The sequence below is a fragment of the Lepeophtheirus salmonis genome, chromosome 12 (genome assembly GCF_016086655.4).
Source record: "Lepeophtheirus salmonis chromosome 12, UVic_Lsal_1.4, whole genome shotgun sequence".
NCBI classification, from domain to species: Eukaryota; Metazoa; Arthropoda; class Copepoda; order Siphonostomatoida; family Caligidae; genus Lepeophtheirus; species Lepeophtheirus salmonis.
In genome coordinates, this window is record NC_052142.2 from 1,152,301 (window position 1) to 1,171,858 (window position 19,558).

General features: G+C 30.9%; 1 protein-coding gene and 2 long non-coding RNA genes across 33 annotated transcripts in view; 1 reads left to right on the plus strand and 2 right to left on the minus strand.

Moving 5' to 3' along the window:
• Nucleotides 1-19,558, plus strand: part of LOC121126990 (extracellular serine/threonine protein CG31145) — a 123,647-nt gene that overhangs the window by 51,332 nt on the left and 52,757 nt on the right. For 29 of the 31 annotated variants that reach the window (XR_011783067.1, XR_011783066.1, XM_071892490.1 and 26 more), the window contains 4 exons: nucleotides 3,617-3,815; nucleotides 3,868-4,054; nucleotides 4,108-4,337; nucleotides 9,976-10,186. Coding sequence is in view for 29 of the 31 variants with exons in the window: in XM_071892490.1 (XP_071748591.1) it covers nucleotides 3,690-3,815; nucleotides 3,868-4,054; nucleotides 4,108-4,337; nucleotides 9,976-10,186 (754 nt within the window). In the remaining 2 variants the exon portion in view is untranslated. The remainder of the gene's footprint in view (nucleotides 1-3,616; nucleotides 3,816-3,867; nucleotides 4,055-4,107; nucleotides 4,338-9,975; nucleotides 10,187-19,558) is intronic. The other 2 variants (XM_071892485.1, XM_071892494.1) reach the window with 1 other exon arrangement.
• On the minus strand, nucleotides 5,904-8,536 carry LOC139906901 (uncharacterized). The gene is made up of 2 exons (XR_011783076.1): nucleotides 8,105-8,536; nucleotides 5,904-8,049 (listed from the first exon to the last, which is right to left on the minus strand). It is a non-coding gene; the product is annotated as an uncharacterized lncRNA (long non-coding RNA).
• On the minus strand, nucleotides 16,404-18,069 carry LOC139906902 (uncharacterized). The gene is made up of 3 exons (XR_011783077.1): nucleotides 17,372-18,069; nucleotides 17,179-17,318; nucleotides 16,404-17,116 (listed from the first exon to the last, which is right to left on the minus strand). It is a non-coding gene; the product is annotated as an uncharacterized lncRNA (long non-coding RNA).

Genomic DNA, 19,558 nt, shown 5'->3' on the forward strand with positions numbered 1-19,558 from the left:
AAGGAGTCCAAGCTAGCACAGTAAAATCTATGATTGTGATAACTGATAAGTGAATAAAGTATGCTGATATATTATATTTATATAAATATATCATATTCACAAATGCATGTAGACTTCCATGGACAAGGTCCCCATCTTGATCTTAAATCTTAACTCTAGTACAATCATTGATGTATGTAGCGATTTCAATATCTCTTCTTTTCATCGCATGTTGATGAAGAAATTGACAGCATATGAATGTTAATTATTTTTCACAACGAACCGTAGCATTAGAATTCTGTTATTCCTTCCTAATGCTTTTAATCCTGCGTATTAAGGTTTGAATATTGTGATTGTCTAGCTTGTTTACCTTTTTGTTTTTAACTTCTCAAAGCGGGAATACAACGGTAAAAATTTAAGTAAAAATCTATAACTAAGAAGAAGTAGTATACCCTATATTATTATCCAATGCAAAAAAGTCTCAAACAAAAAACATCACAAGATGAAAGCGTTACAAGGCGGAAATGTTCAACGCAAATGCTCCTAACACGATTATATTCATATTTCTAAGTAATTCTTACCTGATTATGTCAAAGAGAAAATATAAGAGATTTTTTAACTTCAATATAATTCCATTGAAAAATCTGAATGCCATTACGATTTCAAAACTTAGTGAATTCGAAATCCTTTACTTAATTACTAAATTGCTTCTCAGTAATTTGTAATATTACCCTCGTAAGGAAATTGTATATCCAACCAATAAATTATTAACCGACAATAATTAAATGTTTCCCATAACTAACCGTTTATTGATAATGTGATACGTTGTTTTATAGAATAAAATAACTAAAAATGTAACATTATCGTGTTAGTATTGATTGGACAATTCAGGCCATTAAACATATTAACTCTACTAATTGAACAAAGTTGAAATCCTGGACTTTTATATTAAAATCAACTCTTGCTTCCTTAAATCTAGAAGAATGTTCCATTAACGAATTTCATAATTTGACCATGACATATGATTTGAGTAATCCGAGATTTGATAAAATTTGACTGAACTTAATGAAACATTTGTTCTTTTACAAAAAAAAATTTAACTTAAGAGCTATCCAGCGAGTAAAATATAATTTATGTATGTATGAAAATATGCGATGATAAACATTCAGTATTGAATGTTTATGTTTTAAAAAAAAAACACAAACCGAAAATAAACATGGTAACTGTGACAATTTGAAGAACGTTTTGGAGGAGAGAAAGAACAATGCTCATGACGTTTCATTAGATCAGCTATAATCAGCTCTGACAGAAATAAATCTAGGTGACTATATATAAAGTATGTGGATAAGAGATTTATTTGCTTTTGTTTACGATTCTAGTGGCTATTTTGATGACATCGCAGTGGAGTCAATATAGGAGAAAATTCAATTTCTGAAACTAATTGTACTAATACATTTTATAATATTAATTTATTCTCTTATCAGACAATGCTATTATTGAAAGTTTTCACCTTCCGAAGATTACAATACGAAAACTAATTTGAGAAAAAGGGATTTAAAGTTGTTTTTAATAAAAAGTAAATAGTTCAGAACAAACATTTTCAAATAAATATAACCATCAGTATGGCGAAGAAATCAATAATATATTACAAATAAGTGATATTGTGCACTAAATATAAAATGCTCATTTGAAAAACATAAAATAACAATTAGATCTTAGTTTGTCATTTATCTTGAATATAATAAATATAGTTGTTAACATAACCGAATATTATGCCTTAAAAAAGCCTCTTTTGCTTTGTGATTTTGATTAATCTCTCTAGAGAGATATATTTATATTTTAGTAATACTAGGAAAATTAAGTTTTTTAAAAACCTTCTTCCCTTTTATTTAGCTTAGAATAGTTTGTAATACATATCAATAATAGTTTTTTAACTAATAATTGGAATTATTTTGAAGTATCTAATCGCTTGACAATACCGAAATAGCATTTGCATGTCCAAATTAAAACCAAAGGAAGCAATAAGATAAAAAACAAAATAATAATAACAACAGATTTTTTGATTTGCCATGTTATTTTTTATAATCTTCCCATTTTTAACCAGCAACCATTTGTCTAATAAAGTACCTCGGTGAAATTCGTACTCATACCTTTCAAGAAATATCGAAATTATCGTTGCTTCAGTATGTTTGCTCTTATTGAATTCATTGCATGTATCAATAGATCCATATCATGTTTGATTTGGAATGATGATATAAAGAGACTTCGTTGATGTATGATACTATATTGTGGGGAGTATGATATGTATTATATAAAATGCCTTTCATTATTTACTTTCGTAGTTGTTAAAGATCAATGCCATAACTACTATAAACACGTTTTTTATATTTCCCAGCGTTCAAAGGAATCTGACAAACTTCATGAATCATTTCCCTTATTTAAAATAATAATTATCTAATTTAAGAAGAATGTTTACAAAAATAATAACTATAGATTGATTTATAACAAATATACACATTTATATAGTATATCAGAGTAAATAATGTGATATGAGTAATCTAATCTTTGATATTCCATTCGCAAATATAAATTTCTTACTCATCAAAACAAATACATAGTGTGGGACTCATGTTTTCTTCATGATTCGTTTTGTAGTTTAACGATACTAATAAACAAAGGTTTTAATCGAACAGTAGAATACGAAATATAACTTGATTTATCAACAGTTACAGTTAATTGAAATTATACACTAGTAGTATTGTATCAGTCCTTATTTATTTTGTCCAGTCCAGAGCAGTCTTAGGATTGGTGCTATCAGTCTTTGGAATGGGGCCTTAAGCCTGTCTGTTCTTTGAACTCGCAGTACAATAACTGATTTATAAAAAAATGTCGAATGACATCCTCAAGGACCGAACTTAAGAAGTTTTAGGACTGATATACAGGACTAAACCAGGTCAGGCGAGACTGAACAGAACGGGGATGTAGTCTTCAGTCCAAAATAAGGATCGACACTATACCACATACTAGTATGAAGAAGAAAAAGTGATACTATTGAAAAATTTATGACGGCACTTTCACCAAAAATTTCAATTTCTCTTATTTTACCTAGTAACTGAATTGAAATCTGAGCTAGCAATACAGTGCCAATAATTATCCTATAAAATCTTGAAATATTATTTTATTAAGTTCACTATATCAAAATATCTAAGGATGGGAATATTGTATAAAATGTGGTGAGCGTAAATTTAAAAAAGTATATGTTGGTAAGAGCAATATATGAAAGCACTCATTTATTATTCCTTCCTATTTTGAGAATTATAACGAATCAGCGAACAAGGACGACAATATTTTATAGTAATCTTTTTCAGAATAAATGTTGTCTCTCAATGTTACCATATATTGATGACATTCTCCTAGACGTGGTTTTTACGCTTACCACAATTAAGCCAATATTCTTATCCCAAAATACATCTAAATAAATTATTTACTGGTGTACTTAAAAACATCATAATTTCGGATACTTTAATATGTATTCGTGCATGAACATTTGTACAGTATCTGCAATATTAAACAATTAGTTTCATTCCTTCCAATATCTAGCGTAAATAAATTATCTTCACTTTTTGTTCAATTATAGGATATAACTAACTTCAGCTATCCATTTTTTCAAAATATATTTAAAAGAAAAAGCCCTATATGTAACCATCCTAATGAAACTGAAAGAACGCATCTTTATTGGATTGTTTGTCTTAATGATTACTTCTTTTGTAATGAGCCAACTATTTTTCAAAAGAAAAACATATTCTGATATAAACACGTCAATTACATTGGATTTGGTATATCTCATTTTGTATTTTTGCTCATTATGAATATGTATCAATCTTATAGGCCGAAAGTAGTAACATGACTTTGAAAATTAGCTCAATAGACTATGATCTATACACATTTAAGGATTTATCTGAAGTACTAATGAAAATACAACTGATGAACTGGAATACGAAACCAATTGGGGATACCAATACGGATCTTTCATCAAGTCAAAAAACTAATCTCAAGGGAATTATTCAAGATAAAAGTATTAAAATAATATTTGAAAAAATTATAATAATACTCAAATTAATATTACAGATAAAGATCTAACAATCTGGGATCTTTTTTATTTTGGGATTAATACAAATGGAATTTATCAGGAAACAAAAGAAAGCAATTATATCGTAGAATCGATTATTTATTCAATGAGAAGGACAAATATTTTAACGGTTATGCAAGAGGAGGCTGGAACACAACTTAAGCTTATAATTAATCTGATTAAGAATGGCAAGGCACTGTTTAAGCCTATGAGGTTTTCAGGAAATCATGTAGGTATAAGATGTTCAGTACTTTTTTGTGTGAATACTAAGAATTGTTATTAAATGAATTACTAATGGCGCTCACATAATAGCTACTAATAAATTTATTTCATAATGAGTATTGTGATATTAAAACTACCATAATATATACATATTAAGGCTGGTACTGTATGGGGTTGTACCGTGGTTTGGTTTGGTACGACTTTTACGGGTTTGTTCATTTTTACCCTCAGTGCAGGAGTTATATATTAGTGGGGTAAAATTTTAATCGATAATAATCTTTATATATAAAAAATAATGTATGTATTTTCCTATACAAAAAAAAAAGATAATGACTTACAAAATTATAAATTACATCCCAGTTTAAGAAAACCTAGTGGTATGGTGGAGAGATAATTTAAAGAAATTTTCCAATGTTTCCATGATAGCTTCACTATAATTAGCAACTAGAGATACATCTATGTCAAGCAAAACAACTTTTTAGACACCTGGCGATAGTATGACTGCTCGTCGCTCTTGTTTATTACCAGAATATGTAAACAAGCTCATCTTTCGCAAAAAAAATATCTATATATATATTAATTCATGAATAAGAGTATTATATAACCCGGGCATATTTTAAATCAATATATATTTATTTTTTTGGTATTTAGGAATAGTTCGTTTGCGTAGAAAAGAAATTATTTAAGAATAAAAAAATCAAAAAAAAATTGAAAAACTAAATTAATTCTATTAATTTTTATTTTACAATTATTCCATACCAAATCGTATACCATGAAGGCTGCACTACGGTTAGTACCGAACTGTGGGCTTAGCGTACCGTCCCAGTTCTAATATAAAAATATATATTTCCTGTACAATTTGCGATTTTATACAAGTTATAACTTGTAGAATCAAATTGCACAAGTTGCAACCAAATAATGAGATGACTAATTTGAAATTAAGGATATACAGTCTTCCAATAAGGATAATGTAATAATTGAATATTCCATGGATGACCAACATATAATTTGTATATCTTTTGACAATTTTCATAAAAATTACTATAACTCTGTGACTCATTGTAAGGTTCAACCGCCCAAAGTTAAGTTACTCATAAATACTAGGACTGTAACAATACCTTTACTATATCCGTTATTCAATATGTAGGTATTAATCAATATTATTATTATATATGGATACATTACACGCCCAATTTATGTACAAAGATTGAAAATAAACAGTATCATATGATATGCTTCCCCCATTATTTCTTAGCGTAGGAATTTAATGAAATTGTTTATTGATTATCTGATTGTCGATGTTGAATACAATAGTTGGCTGTAACGTCATAAATACTAGCTGGAGAGGTATGTATTCAAATTGGAATTAATGCAGAAGGAGAGAAGGGAGAGAAAAGAGAAAAGTTGGAACTGTATGTCAATACAATTAAATTTATTAGTATCAATTAATAGATGGTAATTAGTATGACCAATTGTCTGATAAAAAAATGATTTTAAGAAGAAGAAATTGTAACTTGTACAGATATCACAATTTTTACACAACATATAAATGAAAAAAAAAAACTACACTTAATGAGTTATCCATGAACACTTATATTATTTTGTATTAAACATTAATTACATACAATAAATGAAATACAAAATTTTAACTCTCTATAGTATACCAGTCGTCCCCTTAGAGTCTGAGTCAGGGGCTACTAAAAATAAATAAAAGTCCTTAGATCAGAGTCTAAGAATAAAACGCTAGCTATAACGCTGTTCTTGAAAGAAGGAAGGGTATTTTCTATTCCAAATGCTAGCTTTAAGTTGTCAACCGACACAAAGTCTATTTTGAAGGGTTCTAGGATGTTTCGTCGAAAGAATTTCCCCCTTCTGAAAGTTTATCATCATATATATACATATATTAAGGCAACAATATATCTTTTCACATATAATTTATCGTTTGAAATTGATTTCCCTCCACATGAAGTCATTTGTAATACATTTTTGCATTCATTAGCTTGAAAGAAGATTATTTAATTAAAATTATATTATATTTAAAATAGAAAATATCAAACATTAATGAATTTGAATCAACTTTTTTTTATTACCGTGGTACTTATGATGAGAGAAAAGAGGAAGAAACAATATGAACAAATAAAACATCATATTATAGCTGAAGGAAACTTTAGATTATGGAATTTGTTAGAATCGTCAAGAAACATGCGAAATTTTTGGAGTATGAGTGAGAAGGAAAACTTATTGGTAAAAGATCCACTTCAGGTTATCTGTTTCAGATTGGACCTTGGAGTGGCCAGAACCAAAAAATCGGTTGCTTTGTCTACTGCTGAAGTAGAGTATATTATAGTGTGTGGGGGGTATGATATGGATTATAATGAAGACCTTTCAATTACTTTAGCATTTGTTAAATATCCATACCATAACTACTATATGCACGTTTTTAACAAAGTAGAGAAAATGAATAATTAGACAGAGAGAGAGAAAACTGAGCTAAATCCAAGTATTAACAGAATTAATTGTGGGCGCATGATTCACCATACTGTAAACTGACGGGTCCGCACTCTTCTTTTCCCTTTCTTTCTCTCTTGCTCTTTTTCATATGGTATGGAGGCAGGACGAGTATGAAGACTGAATCAAGGACTCCTACAAGCAGGACAGGGCACTGCGCTCCCACGTTTCCATTATAGGTCTTTGCTTATTCTATATTGATATATCATATATGGAATGTCTCTCTTAAAGTGTTTTGCTCCCAAATAAAGAGTTTTGCTCCCAAATAAAGAGTTTTTAAAAGTATTTTGCTAGGGAAAATCATCAAAATAATAAAAATGAAGCTATATATTTCTAATAGAAGAGGTATTTTATTTGTACTTTAATCAAAATAAACATTAAAAACATATAAAAAAGAAAAGGCACAATCAAAAAGTACAAAGTTGGTCCCAGTCTACAAGCCAGAAGGTTTAGATTGAAATCTAGTTTTTTTTTCTATTAGCTTCTGGATTCTTAGCTGCCATTCTCTATTTTGTTAAAAATCGGATGTCATCATTCAGTTTAGCACTTAAATTTTTACCCATGACATAAAACAAAGCGAATGAAATTATTTTAAGCAAAGCTGACCAGGAGTGTCCTTCCACGCACTTTACTCCCACAACGGCGATAACGTCAGCTTTGTTGCTAGGAAGGTTTCTGAGGCCAGGGGCTTTACTGTTTTACCACTCGAAGAGAAAGTCGACAAAATCTCTCAAGAAAGAAAGCTTAGAAGTTTGCTTAGGTTCCATCTCTGAGGAGTTGAGAAACTTCACAAAGTTGTTGAAAATGTCTTCCCAGGTCTCTGTTTCATTCAATTCTTCTTTTGGTCCCAGAATGGAAGTCAAATTGATGGCTTGAATTACAGTGTTGACCTTGCCTTCTGAGGTGATGTGTGACCCCGCCTTTTTGTCAATCGACACACCAGAGTGGTACATTTTGAATGGCATATTAATGCCCAATTCCTCATCAAAGGATAGCTTCAAAAGGGCAGCACTTGGTTTTGTGATGAGGATGAAGTTTGATGGGGTATCTCCTTGGCCAATTTGTCACCAAGTTCTTCCATAGAACTCATTTGATTGAACTGTTGAGCCCTACGTGACGGGGTCGCAGCCTGAGTTGGTCTCCATGAAGCTTTAGGTAGTTGGGGCAGTTTGACATAGGGATGGTATTAAATCTTTTGAGGTTTGAGGTACCTGTAAAAGAAGGACAGTTATAAGTATACGCATCAAAAGTGAGCAGGTATCTTACTTCTTCTTTAGAGCCTTGCCAAGGATCTACTTTTTTTATACTCACAGATGAAATCAGATTCGTTGAAATGTAGGGAACACAGCTTTGTACTTTTGGATGGTGCCTAATCTGTCTTCTTCAGATCTGTTTCTCTTGGAATGACAATCAGCGAGGCTGTATTAAGTCTGGGTTTGCTCTCTTTGTTTGGCCACAGATGGATAGTAACACCAGACCGTTGTGGCTTGTTGTCATAGCCCGTTTTACACCCTGGAGCACAACATTTAGTGGGCATGAATGGAATTACAAAACACAATAAAGATGGGATCCACAAAGTAACTATTAGTTATTACTTGTTATCTTACCAAACACGTTGGATTGTTTTTTTTCAATGGGCCTATGTTGCACGCATATTTGAATTCATGTTTGCGCGTGCCCAGTCCTGCTTACAGGAGTCCTTGACTGTATGAAAACTAATTATTTCATACGATTCCTATTTTACTTATTATATCATTCTTTATTATTTTTTTTATCGTTTTAAATTGATTTCGATTATGAATTGTTTTTCTTATTTTGGTTATTAAGAAAGTAAATGTATATAATTAAAAAAACTATAGACATACATTCCCGTATTACTGAAATTGAATAGATATAATATATACAAATAAAATTAATACAATAAAGATATAAATAACAATATAATATCGATGATCCTGATTGCGACGATCCTGAATGACACTACACTAGCGGTTTTAAGTATTTCAGGGTTTAAGGATGATTAATCCTCCGTCGTAATATGTTCATTTGTTTGTGATGTAAAAGTAATATTAGTTTGAGAGACATTGGTATTAGTTGCGTTGTCTCTGATTTGATTATTTTTACCATCACTATTATAATAAATCTTTATATATAGAAATATACTTTTACTTCCAGAATAAGTATAGTGTTTTTTTCAATATTGGAGTTTAAAATATATATAGACAAATGAAACCCTCTGAAACGTCAGAATAAAATATTATGTTACTCCAAGGCGTCTCTCCATCCTCTTCAACTAAATTAGAAACCGGAAAATTCAAGTTGACATGTCCTGTCTTCTGACATCAAACTGAATTTTATTCTCAGCATCCAATTTTGCTTATTTGTGAAAGTCTTGAGGATTTTTTAATAGTCCACAAGCCATAGGTGATGACTTGGACTCGACTCTCTATTTTCAAGAGTGCAACTTGACTTCATATCATCATTAAAAACTGAAATTTTGTCTTGGATTCAAAAGTTATGACTCATTTATTGATAATAAATCATATCTTACCAGGCTAGAGCGTTCCATTTGTGGGTGGAAGAGAAAAAAAAATATGAGGTGAGAATAGAAAAAGCAAACACTTCGTACAAATAAGTTTTTTATCGAATCTCAGCCTCACTGTCACAAGGGAAAGGAAGAATAAGAAAAAAACATACGGTAGCTAGTCTTCTGTATTTTTCTTGTTGTCAACTGTTAATTCTTATTTAGAAAACTGTCATATACATATATTGAATTAATAATTTCATCAAATTATTATCAGTAACAGAGTATGAAATTACACAAATTCCAAACAAAGCCCCTAGGTTGATATAAATTAATATAAAAATATACATAATACCTTTTTTGAGCAGATGAATGGTAGAGTCAGCTGCTTTAAATAATACAAGAGTCATCTTATGAAAATTATTCCAACAGATGAAAGAAAAATACTCTACATCTTTTTTGAAGAGAAAATACAAATTGTTGTTTTATTTAAATTTAACATTAGGAAAAAAAGTAAGACGAAACATGTCATTTTTGTACTTTCGTTTAATGATTAATATTTGATTGTTTTTATGTTGAAAGAAATAATAATTCATTCGTATTTGTTTGACAGGTATCCTTTCGTAATCAGTTTTATTTTACGGAGTTTGAAAGATACAATGCAGAGATAGCTGCCTATCATTTAGACCGTCTTTTAGGATTTCGACGGGCAGTTCCAGTAACAGGAAGACAATTGAATATTTCAAGTGATTTGTATAAGTCAGCTAGCCTTGAATTACAAAAAACATTTTTTATATCTCCATTAGGAAATTTGTGCTTTCATGGTAAGTATTTTAGTTTTAATGCTTTTTAAATTATTTGTTGATGCTCATTTTTAGCAAAAAAGTTGTAGTTAATATCATATAGTGCGCTAAAATTTATGTAAGTAAAGGGTTTTTCATAAGCGACGATTTAATTTTTATTCCGTTAGGGGAAAAAACGATATATTTCTTTTATTCCTTTGACATTTAGAAACTTCATTAGCATACATTTCATCATGGCCTATATCCAATTATCCAAATTTATTATCAAAATAATCGGAATAAAAAATTATTGCAAAATTATTTTTATTGATAGAGCTCATTTTTGGCTAAACAATTTTGTTAATAAGAAAAATATACGTTATTGGGCTGGCAGCAATCCCCACATGCTTCTTGAGACATCATTTCATCCTGAAAAAAATACTGTTTGTAATAGAATTTATTCAGGAGGGATCATTGGGCCATATTTTTTCGTTGATAATGATAATTGCCATATTACTGTGAATAAACAATGCTATCGTACAATGATAAATGATTGTTTTTGACTGCAATTGTAAAGTATGGACTGGGAAAACATGTAATTTAAACAAGACAGTACTTGTTACTACTTGTTACAAAGCAAATGTAACAATCGATTTAATGCAAAGCAAATTTGGCTAGTGTTATTTTTAGAAATGGACCAGTTGATTGGCCGCCTCGATCGTGTAATTTAACACATTTAAATATACTCTTTTGGGGTCATGTCGACGTTAAAAGAGCTAAGAGAAATAGCAAAAATTCATGCAAAGTCGGCCAATATATTGGAAAATGTAGAGAATAATTGGGTTCAGCGATTGGACTTCTGTAAACGTGGCCGTGGTGGTCATGTTAGAGAAATTAATTTTCATATATCAATGTATATACCTATTATTTGTACTCAAAAAATAAATTTGCCAAAATATTAAAATGTTTGTGATTTATTTATAAGAAAAATTGAAGCACTCGTAATGGAAAACCCTATATATATTTTTATCAATACGAAAGTTTTTAATATATTCAATGCGGGTTTGGCAATTATTATTACAACAAGATATATAGCTAAATTTAATGAAATAAAGCGTAATTTTGATCATTAAAAAGATAAACATTAAAAAAGCGGTCGATGTTCCATCTCACCAGTTCATTTTTGCTGAACTTAAACACTTGGGAATGTTAGTATTAGTATGTACAGGTCGGTACATTGAAGTCTGAACACTTACTAATTCAATAATTAATTCAGGTTTAGTTATTGTAATTACATAACAAAACAAACTAGTAGCTTACGTACAAGTAGAGAAAATGAGACTTGGATTTTATTGACTAATTTTCATTCACGCATTCCAAAAAGTTGGGCGTCTCCAAGACCACCGTCTAAGCTGTCAGAAGGACTGAAACGTTATAGAGGAAGAAGGGATCTGTCAAAAATGCCAAACTGGTCCCAGAGGAGTTAAAGAAAATAGCCCAAGTAAATCCTCTCCTGTTAATGAGGGCCCGTTCAAAAAAATCTCAAGGTTTAACATCAAATTGTCTAGAGAATCATAAAAAGTGGAAGAAAAGAGCCTTTTGAGGATAGAGAGGCCACTTTTGACACCAACAATGAAAGAACCCCATCTCCTCCGTTGCAAGACTCTTTTGAATGAGTTTGAACGAGTCTTTTGAACTCTTTTTTGACACTTTTGATCCCCCTGCAAATAGTAGAAATTTTTTATGCTCAATAACACAAGTTGCTCTATTAAAGTCTAAAGTTGCTCAAAAGAAAATTGGTGGAATGTAAATTGGCCAATCAATGTGGGCGTGCCGGAAATCAAGAGCAAACGTTGACAGTCCCTGATTTGGATGTACAACCGACTCAGGAGTGTCGATCTCCGGTTTGAGATCGACCCTCTTACAACGAAGAAGTCAAAGAAGATAAAATCATTCCTGGGAAACAGCTACCATGACTGAAGAACCAGTTCCTTACAATTCAGAAGAGACTTCAGAGGGAGAGATGTTGCTGCTACGTATCAACATTAATTGAGAATGAAAAGATTACGTAAGGGAAATAATATAAAATCATTAAAGGGTAACAATTACCCATCTCAAGCCAGGCATGGAAAGATAAAGTAAAACAATAATTTAATATAAATAAAAAAACTACCAATATTTTAAAATATGGTCAAACAATCGTTGGGGTCGGACTATCTTACAGCTTGTCTGTATATTTCAAACCTAATTTACGAATACAGAAGAAACATAAGGCAAAAAAAAAATTATAAATTTTATAATGTTGATAAAAGAAGGTAACTGAGACACCCTGGCTAAAGTTATCTGGCCATAGTTTGGAAATACAAGGTACATCTTAAAAATATTAACGTATTGTTTCTTTCAAGTTATACTTTGCTGTATTAGTGACACTTTATGGAAATATCTAAAGCCTTACAACCTGGGAGTATATCAATTCCACTCGAAATTGAGAAGGCTATGCAAAGACACAGGATCTGTTGGAATCTGAGTCTTTTATATATCTGGCGATATAATAAGTAAGGATAGTTGTTGTTTTTCTTTATTTTCCTTCTATATTAATGTCATGGACGTTTCTATAAATGGACAGCCAACAAAGAAATTTACACTCTACAGTATGGCTATTAGAGCATATTGCTATACATCAATTTAATTTCTTCTTTCTTACCATAGCCAATTTTTTTTCATCAAGAAAGATTGTTTTGTTTTTTTCACAGAACCTCAAGCGAATAAAACATTGTATGTTTTAAGAGTGAAAATAATTATAATTAATTACCAAATAAGTGTTTTCTTTTAGTGTTTCCTATGCTTATATAGACTATATGAAGGAGAAATCAACTTATTTACTTAAGTTTATTCTCCCTTCCTTGGAGGAAGGGACGAAAACCCAAAAAAGGATCCTCAGAATCTGTAGCAACTGGAAAAGAGATAGACGAAAAAGGTAACAAAGACATTACTCTTTTTTTATAAGAAATGATATAGGAACTAACAATCCGGGATGCTAAAAGAGGCCAGCTATGTCACCTCCAGAGTCGGTAAGTGTCGTAAGGAGAATTGAAGAAATAGAAGATAATACCGAAAACTTTGAAAAAACTCTAAGAATTCCAGAGTTGAAGGTATTGGGAGAGAACCCCAGAAAATTAGCTCTAACTCTGCAGTCAGCACCAATAAGTATTCAAAGGCCTTGACGGGAGGACAGGAAAAGTAAAAAGGAGCGAAAAACATTAAAACAGTAGACTTGATGATACAACATTCGAAAAGAAGAACACCCACATACTTGAAAAGATTTAACCCCTACGTCGTTACGGAAGACAATGATGGAAATGTCAAAAGAAGCGAAATGCACCCCAGTAATATATTTTATATAGCAAGAGACGGATTTGGAATCGATACGTCCGAAGTAATTTAATTTAGAGAACATGTACCATGTAGACCCCAATTCACAATGCATTGCTTTTACCTGAGGTGGTAATAGTATCCAGAATAAGGCTGCAAATATGTGAGGAGGATTTCTGATTTTTCAATGTTAACATCAGCCAACAACTTCTTGGTCTCTAAAATAGACCTGCAGTTTAATTTCACAATAGACTTTATCCTGATCTTTTTTTTCTGCCTCCATAATTTTTCTGACTATAGATTAAAAGTTTCCTACGCTGAGTTGTCAGTACAATACGAACCTTTGCTTGATGTTATCACACTGGAACATGCCAAGCAAGATGTGGATGAAGTCCCCATCTACTCCATGCAGCAAGAACTCGGCAAGATCAGCTACAGCCTGGCATGTGTGTTTGGTTGCGAGAAAAATTGATGTCAGGATTCTTGGGGGTACCGTCATAGGCCTGCTGGCATCTGGTGGCACAGTTCTTCCATCCCATAGTCCATAGAATAGATATGCTCATACCTGATATATATTAATATTATATTGGTGATTGGTATTATATTAGCTTCAAATATATAATTTTATTCTACTCGAAGAAGGGGCTGAAAGAAGGGAAGAGTTGGAACTACTCGGAAAGAAATTTCATTTGTATACATTTAAAGGGATCTTTCGTTCGATGCGTTTGGATAAATGGATCCACCCATCTTTCCGGTTCCAAGGAGTTCCCATTTTTCCCTTTGGATATTCTATACAGAAGTCTTTTGATCCTCTCTTTGATGTCATTTTCTGTTCAAGAGATTTCTCCTCTTTGTACCTTACTCGATGTATCTCATCTTCTTTAATGGAAGGATCGTTAACTGTGCATATGCCGCTTTACTTCAAGATCTGTGATAGTAACTTTTGAACTTGTTAATCATTGTCTTTTTACGTAAATTCCTTTAGATCATCTTATACTTCTATAAGTTAATGTCTAAAAGTAGTCTACTTAATTTTTGGAATACTTTAACTTGCCTACTTAAACTTATAAGAATTAAAAAATTGCATCAACACACAAAATAATCTACTCAAATTACCAGTAAGGAACAGAGAGAGTTATCATCCTCAATTCACAGCTCATTCATTGAAATTATTGGGTCAATTCCTCCTTAAGTCACCTCTGCTTCGTCTCCTACTGTTAAAAAAACTATTTTATTCATAAGAGTCCTTCAATGTCCTTGATGTATATAACACAGAAACCCCTCATTCGATTCAGCCCTGATTTCTTTATTCCTTTTGAGTCTCTTTTGTCAATGGAAAATAAGTTGAAGAAAATTATAGATTCATTATGTGCATCTCTTTTCTAGATATTTTGGTATGACAAGCATTTTCTATCCTTTTATTACATGTAAATAGTTATTAGGAACTCTTACGTGATAATATGCTTAACATAAAATATAAGTGTTTTTTTATGAATTATATTACAATATATTTATATATATATATTTTTTTTTCATACATTATATTATTAATTTTTCAAAGTCATAGAACTGTAAACTTAATACACAGGATAGCACAAATTTTATATACAAAGTCTAAAATATCACCAGGTATAGGAGTCCTGGTACTTCTAAATTTATATAGAATGCTTGTTTTTGTTTTTAATTTTTTTAATATTATTTTTTACACATATCATATCAGTCAAAAATCATAAAATACGCGAAATAATATGTAATTATAAATAAAAAAAATACAAACAAGTCAATGTAAGAATTTAAAATATTATATGTTTAATTAATGAGGAGGAAAAGAAAACCCGCTAGATATGTAATCAGGTCAAGAAGTGAGGATCCTAAGCAAGCTCTTTATATATCCCTTGCTCGCTCTCTTCCTTTTCTCCAATATATCACTAAGTATATTGTATGACATAGTATCGATCATTCTATGTTAATGTGAATACGTGGGAATCTTTTTCATTTATTTAATTCTATAATAATAAGTAATAACACAGAAGAGCCATTCCGAATCCCTCTGGTCTAGAGAATTACCTGGTCCGTCCGTAAGCTTTATACACGGTAATAATTCATGATTTTCCTGTATTCTCAGACTAGGCAGAGACGGCTTCTAGGATCTCCATTGAGTGGAGTACATACTCTTCACCCCTTTGTGAAATCGGTAATATTTTATTTTTAACCTCATATATTATCCCTTGAACTTTCGAGATAATATATTCAATTTTCAGGTTCTGTTTGTATTTCGAAGAAGTTGCTACAAGGCAATGTGAAGGGGAAAGTTCTTGACTGTACTTTTCATGGCTAATACAATCTACCAATCTAACAACGGGAGACATTTTTGAACAAAAATAAAAACAATTAGAATGAGGTCTTGATGTTATCTTAACTTCTGTAAATTTATTCTGGAATATCTTAATGTCATTGTAATTCCCAAACTTATTGACACCGGAATCTTTTTGTATGTCCTCATTACTATTAGGATAACCTTTAATTAGTTTCTTTATAAATGATACATATTCATGTTTCTGATTACTATATTTAAAAATCTGGAGAGAGATTGAACCATGATTCATATATTATGGGTATAGTTGATAATATTGTAGAGAAAAACGCGTGCGAGGAGGAGGGGGGAAAAAAGACATATGGTATCATTGTTTAAAATACTGATGTGATTATCATCTGCCTGCTTTATTATGATTAGTATTTATTAGCAAAATGTTTAATGAAGATATACTACGTATAATTGACTTCGACGTTTTTATCCGTTACAGTAGATTTGAAAACGTCACACTCCATGGAATTGTAATTCATTATGAACCTTATTCTCAGAATAATAGCTAATGAAACGACAAAGTAGAGTATTTGAAATATATTTGAAGCTCAAAGTTTAAAAAAGAAGGCTTTAATGAAATATAATCTACATACTAAAAAATAAACCATTAAACATTTAAGTTAAATATACAAAATTAAACAATTAAAATCATATAACTATTAATAATAATAAATTATAAATAAAGAATATTGAAATAATAGATTGATCCAGATAATTTTTTCTTGGTCTAACATCGGAATTCAGTTAAATATGTCATAACTTTAGGTTGCAATACACAAGCGAGACGTGGAGTTTAATCAAAAGATAATCACCCCTCTTCTTCATGTGGAAGTTGCTATATACAATTGTGCACAGGATAGATATATCTCTACCGATGAGATCTAACTAATTATTAATAATAAAGTAAATGTCAAAATCATAAAATTAGACAATAAATATATTAATAAAAAAATGTTAGAAATAAATTCATCTTAAAGATTTAGAGCAAAAGCTAATTATGTAGTAATGTCCGGCGATATTACTCCTTATTAAGAGCATCAAAAAATATTTCCCCCCGTTATTAAGGTATGCTTATATAACAACATACTATTATCATGAAGGATATACACAATTGTTAATTATAATGCAACACCCAATGTAACTACCCTCGTTGTTGTGACCATTTAAACAGTTATTTTTGCCTTTTACGAGTTTTCTGAACACCATTTCTTGGAGCCCATCAACCATAGCTAAGCCTTAAGGGTTAAAAAAGTAATATTTAATGACTATGTAATATTGGAAAACCTAATTATCTTACCCAAGTCTTAAAACGAACTAAGTAGTCTCAGACAAACTTGTTGCAAACCATCCAAAGCTACTACCCCCGTTGTTGTGACCATTTAAGCAGTTGTTTTTGCCCTTTACTGAGTTGTGTATCATAATTCTTGATATTTTTAGCTAAAATAGAATCATATTTTATGGTTAGATTTAAAAAAAAATTAAATACTTACTGTGAGATAGTACAAAATTCAGAGTTCCATTTCGATATTCGTAAATACTTTTTACTGATAACTTGATCGTCATTTGGTGTGGATGACTCAAAACATTTTATATGTATTTCTATAAATGACATCAGTAACAACATCCTCCATTAATTTAATGATGGTTCCTCGGGAAGGGATATGTTTACCCTTGTATTTCTCCATAAATTTTTTGAACGTAGATGATTAGCAATGGATAAGGTTATATTACATACAATAAGCATCCTTGTGAAATCAGAGTTAAAGTCTGACTTGATGTATTCATCGTTAAATTGATTTTATAGATGAATATCCATACTCTAGTTATGAGATGAGGATAATGAGTGGCGTGTAATTCTAGACAGGGGACTAAAGGCACATTTATATCGACAAATCCGACAAACCATCTGTTTCTCATCCGGTAAGTATTTTCCAAATTCCTAGGCCTCCATTTTCAGAAATCCAGACAGAAGGCGACGTTATTTTAGGCATTTTATTCAGTTCTCTATCGACTATCCCCATCTAATATTATTATATTAATATTGAATAATAAAGGCGGGAATGATAACGTTCATGATTGATAGAAGAAGATGTATATTATTTAATCAATGATGCCATAAGTAATTCTTCTTTTCTCCTCGCACGCTTTTGTATTCTTACCAAAATTATCACCCTTAATTATGGGAATAGTTGATAAGAAGAGAAAAACGCGTGCAAGGAGAAGGGGGGTGAGTGAGGAGGAGAAAGAATTATGGCATCATTATTTAAAATACTGATGTGATTATCATATACCGGCTTTAATATGATTTTTGAGGGTATAACGAAAGTATTTATTAGCAAAATGTTTAATGAAGTATACTACGTATAATTGACTTAGACGTTTTTTATCCGTTACAGTAGATTTGAAAACGTCTCACTCCATGATAATCATGGATCAATACATCCATGGGTAATTTATTCAGTTCAGATTTTTGAAAAGAGTTGATTATCGAATTAGAGTTTTCTTTTAGACACCTGCATACTCTTGCATAGTGGCTTCTCTTATCACATCTTGTGCATTCGATGCTTTTCGCAAGCAAACTTTCCCATTCTTATGAGGAAATTGGAAACCACACTGTCTACACAATCTTTCTTAGCTCTTGTTCCACGATCTCCTACAGCTTTGACTTCTTCGATATATATTGAATCCACATGACTGTATTTGTCATTTGGCTATTTTGATTATTCTTTGCCGTTTCTACTATTCTCCATTAATATATACTTAACATATTTTATTTCCATCATCAAATAATCTTAATTGTGATTCTCTATACTTCCGGACTCCGGTCCATTTGTTAGACGTCATCCTTGAATGTTCTTTCAAATGGAAGTTATATACTTGTATCTCAGGTCTAACGATGATTAGATCCACCTTGTATATTGATATTCGTAACAAAAGTTTTATATTATCACAATTAATATTTAATACTATTTGTATCATACAATAAATTATAACTACCATTAATACATTTTCTTAATAATATTATTTTGATTAAATAGTACCAAGTAAATTTTGTTGAAGGAAAGCTTCTATATGTAGTAACCTTTCAGATATGTTGTAATGTCAAAAATCATAATTGATAAAATCTTTATAAGTATGTTCGAAATTACCCATCGGCCATCAAGTATGAGTATGAGTTATGAATAAAGGTTTGTTTATGTCCGAAAGAAAAAAGAAAATAGAGGAACCAGATAGTTTAAGTTGTATTTGCGGGCACGCTTGCGCAAAACACGATTCCCACAACCCTAGATATAATTATAGTTGATAATATTGTAGAGAAAAACGTGTGCGAGGAGAGGAAGGGGGGAGAAATACATATGGTATCATTGTTTAAAATACTGATGTGACTCTCACTGATAATCACATCAGTATTTATCAGTTACCTGCTCTATTATGATTTGTGAGGGTATAACGAAAGTATTTATTAGCAAAATGTTTAATAAATATATACTACGTATAATTGACTTAGACGGTTTTTATCCGTTACAGTAGATTTGAAAACGTCACACTCCATGAAATTGTAATTCATTATGAATCATATTCTCAGAATAATAGCTAATAAAACGACAAAGTGAGAGTATTTCGAAATATATTTAAAGTTCCAAATTTAAAATAGAAAGCTTAAATTAAATATAATC